Below are 10254 nucleotides of genomic sequence, written 5' to 3'. Positions count from 1 at the left end.
ATCATTTCCAGAGTGTTGCTTCGACGGTTATACACCATTATCCAGCACCCAGACATGCAAGACATGTGATATATAAACCTCCCTGGCCAGGAAAAAAGTTACGGATTGTACATTCATACTAAAACTGGACCGATCACAGGCCATCGTCACTGACCGATCAATCATTTTGCGGACAAGCAAGGCATCTCTACCATCATCTGCGATTCCTCTCTGGAATGACTTCCTATTCTGACCAGAAAAATGCCTGTGTTTTTTTTTTTTTAAACAACCCCCAAAAACATGTGGTCGAAACGTTTTTAAAGAACAGGGCAATATTTAGAAAATAGGAAAAGGCGTTTTTAAAACCAAATTGTTGTGGTTTGCTTCTGCTTCTCCTGATGTTTACGAATTCCTTTGCAGTACAAAGAATGTAGCACGGAGAAGCAGCGTCTGGGCAGAGTCATTGCCTCTCTGGAAGACCAGTTGGCTGAGAAGTAAGCAATCTGGGGAGGGGAAAACGTGGCTGGAGGGTGTGGCTGCGTGGATCTGTGGCATCAAATATCGCCCCCCCCCAAACATTGTCAGTCCAGGGCAGAACGCAACGCTGAAATGGCCCCAAAGGAAAGTGAGTCACACAGTTCATAGTCGTCTGTCTTTTCCTCCAACGCTGCTGCCAGTTGAGTCTAAAGAAGAAGAGTTTATACCCCCCCCTTTCTCTTCTGTAAGGAGACTCAAAGGGGTTTGCAAACTCCTTTCCCTTCCCCCACCCCCACAACAAACACCCTGAGGTAGGTGGGGCTGAGAGAGCTCCAAAGAACTGTGACTAGCCCAAGGTCACCCAGCTGGCGGTTGTTGGAGTGCACAAGCTAATCTGGTTCACCAGATAAGCCTCCACAGCTCAAGGGGCAGAGTGGGGAATCAAACCCGGTTCTCCAGATTAGAGTGCACCTGCTCTTAACCACTACGCCACTGCTGCTCTGAAGCCAAATATGCCCGCCTTGAGCTCCATGTTGGAAGAAAGGCATGATATGAAATCTCCCCCGCAGCAGAGTCACAGCTCAGAGGGAAGTTGCATGGTCTGCGTGCAGAGGTGGGATCCAGCAGGTTCTCGTACCCCCCCGAGAGTAGCCACCAATTATTTGTGTGTGCCGAGTATGCTTTACCTGCGGATTTTGCCACGTGATTTTGGCATTAGTTACGCCCCTCCTCTCAGCAGAACTTGAAGCAGTCTAGCAGGAGGTGCACCGGCGTGCGTGGCAGCCTGCGCCTGCGTGCATTCGTTTCCCGCCCAAGGACCGGCGCAGCGGCTGTGTCCTTGCCACAGCCCCGCCCAGGAATGCCCCGCCCCCGGAATGCCTGGCCACGCCTCTGTCATGCCCCGCCCAGCACCAGTGGCGCTACGCCACAGTTTGAATCCCACCACCATGGGAACCTACTAAAATTTTTTGGATCCCACCACTGTCTGTGTGCCACCAAGAAATAATAACAGCCGTGGCACTGCCTGGGTCCTGCGTGGCTCAGTCGCTGAAGACAGCTCTTGTGTGCTCAGACAACAGGCCGTGAGACACCTTGAGGAAGCCGGAGACGAGGACAGAACAGAGAGGGAGACGAAAATTTCCTTGCTGGAGCGGAAGGTACGAAAGACGCAAGCGGGAGCTCATGGGAAGGAGTTAGGGGTGCCAACTCCAGTTTGGGAAATTCCTGGAGACTGGCAGGTGGGGATTGGGGGTTTGAGGAGGGGTCTCAGCCAGGTGTCATGGCACTCTTCCCAGTTGGCAGAAATGGAAGCGGCACAAGGCCTCCACGGGCCCGGGTCGAACGGCGCCCTCCAGACCCGAGAAGTGCGGGAGAGCGCGCCAGCCGACGACAGCAGATCCGGGGAAACGTGTCCTCGCTGTGGCGCTGCCCTGGCCCAGGTGGATCAAGCAATTCAAAGTAAGAGCTTTCCATTCCTGTTTTCAATTAGCCATGACTGCAGGGGGGATTCCCTCTCCAACAGTCTGCAGGAGGCTGATGTAGAGGAGAGGAGACGTCTGAGGAGAGGAGACGTCTGAGGGGGGATATGATTGAAGTCTATAAAATTATGCACGGGGTAGAAAATGTTGACAGAGAGAAATTTTTCTCTCTTTCTCACAATACTAGAACCAGGGGGCATTCATTGAAAATGCTGGGGGGAAGAATTAGGACTAATAAAGGAAACACTTCTTCACGCAACGTGGGATTGGTGTTTGGAATATGCTGCCACAGGAGGGGGTGATGGCCACTAACCTGGATAGCTTTAAAAGGGGCTTGGATAGATTTATGGAGGAGAAGTCGATCTATGGCTACCAATCTTGATCCTCCTTGATCTGAGATGGCAAATGCCGTAGCAGACCAGGTGCTCAGGAGCAGCAGCAGCAGCAGCAGAAGGCCATTGCTTTCACATCCTGCATGTGAGCTCCCAAAGGCACCTGGTGGGCCACTGCGAGTAGCAGAGTGCTGGACTAGATGGACTCTGGTCTGATCCAGCAGGCTAGTTCTTATGTTCTTAGTGGTTCTCAACCTTCCTAACGCCACGACCCTTTAATACAGTTCCTCATGTTGTGGTGACCCCCAACCATAAAATTATTTGTGTCTCGGTTCCTAAGACCATCGGGAATATGTGTTTTCCGATGGTCTTAGGTGACCCCTGTGAAAGGGTCGTTCGACCCCCAGAGGGGTTGCGGCCCCCAGGTTGAGAACCGCTGATGTAGAGGAGACTAGAACCACTGTTGGACGGATGGGAACGCTTGGGTCATTCTTACTCGGCATTTTCTCGCTCTGCTGACTCACAGTTCCCCCCCCCCCCCCCGCTGGAAAAGGTGCAATAAATGATAATAGAAACTCAAAACTTATCACCTCACTACCTGAAAGCCGTTCCACCTACGGGACTCATCACTCTTCCTCCCGACAGAGCCCTGCCATTGTACTTTTAAAATTTATCCTCAACAAAGACGCCTGTTTATGCCGGCTTGTTCGAATGCTCTTCCTTCTGCTTACCTGTGGGGCACATTCCTACGGATCCCTCCCCACAAAAGAACACGCCCCTGTTCCCAGAGGTCAATTGAGTCAGTTGAACGTATTTTACTAGCCTGTGAAATGAGTACCACGCTGAGGAGGCTCTTCATCGATCCTCACACCCAGTAAAAGTTTCCCCCTCAGTCCTGTCCAACCGTGGGGTACCACTGCAAGCAGTGATTTCATCGGCAAGCCGTTTTTGTGGGGTAGTTTGCCATTGCTTTCCCCGGCTATTCTTTACCCCCTAGCGATGTGCTAGGTACTCATTTACCGACCAAGGAATGGATGGATGGCTGAGTTGACCATGAGCCAGCTGCCAGGATACCTGACCCACAGGGGGCTCGAACTCCTGACCATGTGAGTGGCAGTGCAAGTACTTAACCACTACGCCACGCAGCTCCTCACAGCCAGAATTGCCCCCTATTTTCTGAGAAGGCGAAGATTTATTCCTTGCTGCGTGATTGGCGTCCACGTAGGACTGTGGAGGTGGCCAAATTTTTGGCGTTAGCAGACCCGCTCCAGTTATATGGTTTAACTACCCTTTTGTTGACTGCCTTGCTTTTATTTATCTTAATCTATTTTTTAAATCTATTTATTTATGCTTTTATTAACTTCTTTGTTTACGCCCATAAAGGTGCAATCAAACGAGAGAAAGAAGACCAGACCTTAGTTTGCTTGTATCGGATGCAAGACCTTTTGAAAGGGAGGATATCAGACCGAGTTGCCACTCCCACACCAGTAAGGAAAACAGGAAAGGAGGAGTTTGGATTTATACCCCCCCCCCTTTCTGTCCTGTAAGGGGCTGACAATCTCCTTGCCCTTCCCCCCTCACAACAAACACCCTGTGAGGTAGGTGGGACTGAGAGAGCTCAGAAGAACTGTGACTAGCCAAAGGTCACCCAGCTGGCGTGTGTTGGGAGTGCACAAGCTAATCTGGTCCCCCAGATAAGCCTCCACAGCTCAAGTGGCAGAGCGGGGAATCAAACCCGGTTCCCCAGATTAGAGCACACCTGCTCTTAACCACTACGTTGCTGCTGCTCCTGCCACTGCAAGCTCGGAAGCACATGGCGATGCAGTATTGTTTAAAAAGTGGATCCACTTACATTTTGCCCTCAGGATGGTGGTTTTTTTGCAAATATCCAGCTGCAAGAGATCTGAGATTGAGTTATGCCCTGCGGCCTTCCCATCCCCTCAATCCATTCAGTACTTACCTATTGTTTATAGTGGAAGTTCTGTAAGGCCAAGAAAGGTCCTTTTGGAAATCCCTTCCCTGCGATTCTTTAGAAGAAGAGAAGAGTTTGGATTTAAATCCCCCCTTTCTCTCCTGTAGGAGTCTCAAAGGGGCTGACAATCTCCTTGCCCTTCCCCCCTCACAACAAACACCCTGTAACGTTGGTGGGGCTGAGAGAGCTCCGAGAAGCTGTGACTAGCCCAAGGGCACCCAGCTGGCGTGTGAATTCCTGAATTCCCCAGATCAGCCTCCACAGCTCAGGCGGCAGAGCTGGGAATCAAACCCGGTTCCTCCAGATTAGATACACGAGCTCTTAACCTCCTACGTCACTGCTGATCCTAACATGAAATGCCAAGGACTGTCTGCTTGAGTGTCAATGGGGAAACAGGTCTTGACTCTAAAGGATGCCCCCGCCGGGTTACCTCTTTGAAACCCTGTCCCGGCCTTTAGCGAGGGTCCCGTTCACAGGAAGTCCCGATTCGGAACCCCCTTCCCACCCACAAACACCAGGAGACGCAAAAGCCACGGGGATGCCTGCAAGACGTGGCAGTCTGGTTCCTTTCTACTGTGCAGGTCTGTTTTGTTTCCCCCTAACAGCCACCCACCCGGGTCCCGAGTCCGAGCCGAGACCCCTCTGCGAGAGTCGTCCAGAGCCCCCAGGAGGAGAGGGAGACCCTGAGACAACGGCATCAGCTGGTGACCGAGCAGGCGAGTTGCTGCTTTTATTGGCCTTCTGCGCTTTCCCTCCGATGCACGATTCGAACCCTTCACCGTTAACCTGCGGCAAACAATCAGTGCAGAGCTGCATTCCCCTGGCACTCCCTCAGTTTTATTTACCACAGAGATCAGTTCTTCTGGAAAGCTGGCTTGCTTTGGAGAGGGGGCTGGATGGCATCATACCCCACTGAGGTTTCTCCCCCAAACGTTTGCCCAGGCTTCACCCCCAAATCTCCAGGAATTTTCCCACCTGGAGTTGGCAACTGTACTGGGGATACTATGGAAGCCACCGCTTTTGAATCTTAGACTGTTGCAGGAGGCGAGGGAAACCTGGGAACCACGCCAGTCCATTAGGAGATCTGAAAACGAAAGCAAGCCTCTCTGGAAGGGGGCAAACCGAGGAAAACGCCACGGCACGGGTGTGTAGGGATGTGCGTGAGCTGCGGGATGTGGCTCTTGTGTCATCTCCTCCTGTGTCACCGCCATATTTAAGGGCTTTGTTTGCTTTTCTTCACCTTAATGGGCTTCGGATCTTCTGTATTGTCACTTGAAGCCAAGGGCAATTAAAGTTTTTTGAGCTGGGAGCAATATTGGTTGTTTAAAGAAAGGAAAAAAGCCGGACAGGTTCTTTTCCTTTCCTTAAACAAGATACTCTCTCTCTCTCTCTCTCTCTCTCTCTCTCTCTCTCTCTCTCTCTCCATCCATCCATCCATCCATCCATCCATCCATCATCCATCCATCCATCCATCCATCATCCATCCATCCATCCATCCATCCATCCATCCATCCATCCATCCATCCATCCATCCATCCATCCATCCATCCATCCATCCATCCATCCATCCATCCATCCATCCATCCATCCATCCATCCATCCATCCATCCATCCATCCATCCATCCATCCATCCATCCATCATCCATCCATCCATCCATCATCCATCCATCCATCCATCCATCCATCCATCCATCCATCCATCCATCCATCCATCCATCCATCCATCTACTTAGCAATACTGGTTGTCCCAAGGCATTCGAAAGCCAAATCAAACTGGTTGTGGGTTCTTTTTCTTTAAAACAAAAAAAGGCCCTGGAGGAACCCTGTCCTTGTGACTGAAACTGAATATAAGACTCAAATTAACATTAGGTTACTGATTGGGAAAACTGTACCAAAAAAGAAATTCATGGAACAGCCACAAATTATCACAAAGCGTTGAGTAGCTCCATACTGCATCTAAAGCACATTGGAAGCTGGGACTTCTGGGACTGCTGATGTTGCTTCCTGGAACTCATTTTTTTTTGAGGTTGACTCCCTTTGAACATGGAGGTTCCATTCACTCAGTGGGTTTAGTGGTCTAATCCCTTTTTAAAGCCATCCATGCCTGTGGCTATCCCTACACCCTCTGGCACCAAATTCCACATTTTAATCACCCATCGTGTAGAGAAGTATTTCCTTTTCCCTGTCCTGAATCTACTGACCACGAGCAGCATAATAATCCTTGGGAATCCCACCCGACCCCCGGGAGCAGCCTGAATTGTCTGGAATCTCACTGGATCTGATGTTTTCTCCCTCCCCAACAGCTGAAGGGGCTTTTCAGACAGAGGCAGCAACTGGAGCAGTCCCAGAAACAGCCCGGAGGAGGCAAAGAAGGGCGGTCGGGGGAGCCTCCTAAGCCTGAAGAAGTCCTGGTAAGAATTATCACCCCTTCCTCCCTTTTGGGGGGGGGAACTTCCCATTTTGTCTGCCACCGTGCTTGCAGCACGTCTCCCACCATTTCTTGAGGAGGGGACAGAGCCGTGACTTTGGAGGATTTTTGTTTTCCTTTTGCAAGTCATGAGATTGTTAGGTACCGGTTTGACAGCCAACATTTTGTAGTGGTTAAGAGCAGGTGGAATCTAATTTGGAGAATCGGGTTTGATCCCCCACTCCTCCACCTGAGAGGCAGAGGCTTATCTGGCGAACCAGGTGAGTTTCCACACTTCTACATTCCTGCTGGGTGACCTTGGGCTAGCCACAGTTCTCTCAGGACTCTCTCAGCCCCACCTACCTCACAGGGTGTCTGTTGTGGGAGGGGAAGGAGCTTGTCAGCCACCTTGAGCCTCCTTACAGGAGAGAAAGGTGGGGTATAAATCCAAGCTCTTCTTCTTTGTACATTTGGATACATGGCACCTGGCTGTCGTTCCCTAAAGACCGCCAGGAATAGCCGTCAGGAACAACCACGGTTTCTTCTTTGCATCTCTGCACAGGTTGTGCCCAAATCTACCAGACCTCCAGAAGGCCAGCCTGCTGCCCCAGATGTTCCCAGCAGCAGCAGCAGTGCGGAAGTACAGAGCCTCCAGCAGCTGCTGAAAGAGAAAACAGAAATGGTAAGAGACTAATATACCATTTCAGGGGTTCTTTCCCCGTAGGCCTCGCAGTGCCACAGGACAGGTGCCCCTTTGCTCAATGAGTTCAACGCGATGGTCTTTCTCAATGAATCTTGAGAGGATGGGGGTAAAATTCCTGCCCAATTGCAGCAACGTAGGTCCTGTCCCTTGAGGAAACAAGCTGTCTTTGTATTCTGCCTGATTCGAACGCAATCGTATTGGGGCAAAGAGCAGCAGTGGCGTAGGAGGTTAAGAGCCTGTGTATCTAATCTGGAGGAACTGGGTTTGATTCCCAGCTCTGCCGCCTGAGCTGCGGAGGCTTATCTGGGGAATTCAGATTAGCCTGTGCGCTTTCACACACGCCAGCTGGGTGACCTTGGGCTAGTCACAGCTTCTCGGAGCTCTCTCAGCCCCACCCACCTCACAGGGTGTTTGTTGTGAGGGGGGAAGGGCAAGGAGATTGTAAGCCCCTTTGAGTCTCCTGCAGGAGAGAAAGGGGGGATATAAATCCAAACTCTTCTTCTTCTAAACCCACCTGCCCCGTGTCTAGCGCGAGAAAACTGCAGGGTGTCCGAGAACCTCTGATAACATAGTTCTTTCCACAAGCAGTTGGTCTGATTAAAATCTTCAGAGGAGGGGGCTAAGATGGAACAGATATCAATAAAGAAGGTACCGTCTGCCGGGTGGACTTTTTGAAACACCTAGGGCGCTTTCGCAAGTGCTTTTTGATGCACTTCCAATCCACTTTCGATGCACTTTGCAGCAGTGCGGAATGGCGAAATCCACTTGCAAACGATTGTGAAAGTGGATTGAAAGCGGATTATTCTGCCTGTGCATTTGTACATTACATCCGATTCATTTTTAAAAATATCCGCTTCCTCTCTCCATCGCAGATCTCCTCCATGGCTTCTGAGATTCAGGCTCTGCAGCAGAAGAACGAATCTCTAATGAAAGGTACGGTTTGGGACTTCCCAGACAGTTCTAGCACAGTTATAATAAGCAGGTAGAGGCTTATCTGGTGAGCCAGATGTGTTTCCCCACTTCTTCGTTCCTGCTGGGTGACCTTGGGCTAGTCAGTTCTCTCTGAACTCTCTCAGCCCCATCTGCCTCACAAGGTGTCTGTTGTGGGGAGAGGAAGGGAAAGGCGCTTGTAAGCCCCCTTGAGTCTCCTTACAGGAGAGAAAGGTGGGGTATAAATCCAAAATAAGAACATAAGCACTAGCCTGCTGGATCAGACCAGAGTCCATCTAGTCCAGCACTCTTCTACTCGCAGTGGCCCACCAGGTGCCTTTGGGAGCTCACATGAAGGAGGTGAAAGCAATGGCCTGCTGCTGCTGCTGCTCCTGAGCAACTGGTCTGCTAAGGCATTTGCAATCTGAGATCAAGGCGGATCAAGATTGGTAGCCATAGATCGACTTCTCCTCCATCAATCTGTCCAAGCCCCTTTTAAAGCTATCCAGGTTAGTGGCCATCACCACCTCCTGTGGCAACATATTCCAAACACCAATCGTGAAGAAATGTTTCCGTTTATTAGTCCTAATTCTTCCCCCCAGCATTTTCAATGGATGCCCCCTGGTTCTAGTATTGTGAGAAAGAGAGAAAAAATTCTCTCTGTCAACATTTTCTACCCCATGCATAATTTTATAGACTTCAATCATATCCCCCCTCAGACGTCTCCTCTCCAAACTAAAGAGTCCCAAATACTGCAGCCTCTCCTCATAGGGAAGGTGCTCCAGTCCCTCAATCATCCTCGTTGCCCTTCTCTGCACTTTTTCTATCTCTTCAATATCCTTTTTGAGATGTGGCGACCAGAGCTGGACACAGTACTCCAAGTGCGGTCGCACCACTGCTTTATATAAGGGCATGACAATCCTTGCAGTTTTATTATCAACTCCTTTCCTAATCTTCTTCTTCTTCCAACTCCCCCACAGCGAAACTGAGATTCCAGCAGCAAATCCAGCAGATCCGCAACCTTCCTAAGCAGCGGCCGGAAAGGAGCGCTCCCGAACTCCAGGTGCCCCGAATCTCGGTCGGCCTAGGGCAGGATTTGCAAAGCACCCAAGGCAGTGATAGCTCTGTCCCCTCCCCACAAAGCGACGAGCCACCATTCACTGGCAGCGGAGAGGACCTGAGCCAGGCTCCGCGAGTCTCCCATCATCCCACCGGTGCCGAAGACCAGCGGAGAGACAGCTCTTCCGACGAGGCCGCCGGCCAGATGCCACCTGGCCCACGGTGTGCTCGGGTTCCCGCCGTGGCTCCCACCAAACCCTTCTCTATCGAGCTCATCCCTCCTCCGCAGGGTGACAACGAAGGGGCTTTACTCAGCCCCCGGGGCTCAGCTCTTTTGTCCCCCAGGCCTTTTGTCCCCACCAGGCCTTGGTCCCCCTTCAAATTCAGAGGGAACCCCGAACTTCCCGAGAACAGCGAGAAGCACTGAGCGGGAAAGCCGCTTCTCCGGACCCCTTCTAAGATTCCGCCGTTTGTCCAAGTCCAACGAAAAGTTTCTGTCGTGAGGCCAAGCTTTAGGGATCCCCAAATTTTTACTTTTGGGAGTGTGTACCCCACCCCACCCCCGCACTTTAATTAAAAGATTACACATTGCGTGAAGTGTTTTGTGTTAATATTTTCCCTAAACCAGTGATGGTGAACCTTTTCGAGACCGAGTGCCCAAATTGCAACCCAAAACCCATTTATTTATCGCAAAGTGCCAACACGGCAATTTAACCTGAATATTGAGGTTTTCGTTTAGGAAAAACAGTTGGCTCCGAGGTGTGCGATACTTGGGAGTAAGCTTGATCGCAGTCGGTGGCTTTGCTTTGAAGCAACCGTGCAACTCTTCCAAGGGGTGAATCACGACCCTAGGAGGGTTTATTCAGAAGCAAGCCCCATTGACAGCAACCGAGCTTACTCCCAGGTAAAGGATCGC

General features: G+C 50.9%; 1 protein-coding gene across 1 annotated transcript; it reads left to right on the top strand.

Moving 5' to 3' along the window:
* Nucleotides 1-399: 399 nt before the first annotated feature.
* Nucleotides 400-9929, top strand: LOC125424845 (actin cytoskeleton-regulatory complex protein pan1-like; the record flags this gene model as incomplete). Its single annotated transcript, XM_048482282.1, has 9 exons — nucleotides 400-473; nucleotides 1529-1613; nucleotides 1752-1914; nucleotides 3650-3753; nucleotides 4844-4954; nucleotides 6543-6650; nucleotides 7209-7328; nucleotides 8222-8282; nucleotides 9260-9929. Coding segments are annotated over 9 exons (1332 nt in total), but the record flags the coding sequence as incomplete, so codon positions are not given.
* Nucleotides 9930-10254: the final 325 nt, after the last annotated feature.

The sequence above is a fragment of the Sphaerodactylus townsendi genome, unplaced genomic scaffold, assembly GCF_021028975.2.
Source record: "Sphaerodactylus townsendi isolate TG3544 unplaced genomic scaffold, MPM_Stown_v2.3 scaffold_1194, whole genome shotgun sequence".
NCBI classification, from domain to species: Eukaryota; Metazoa; Chordata; class Lepidosauria; order Squamata; family Sphaerodactylidae; genus Sphaerodactylus; species Sphaerodactylus townsendi.
The sequence above is the reverse complement of the archived record's forward strand: the minus strand, read 5'-3'. Positions and strand labels throughout refer to the sequence as shown.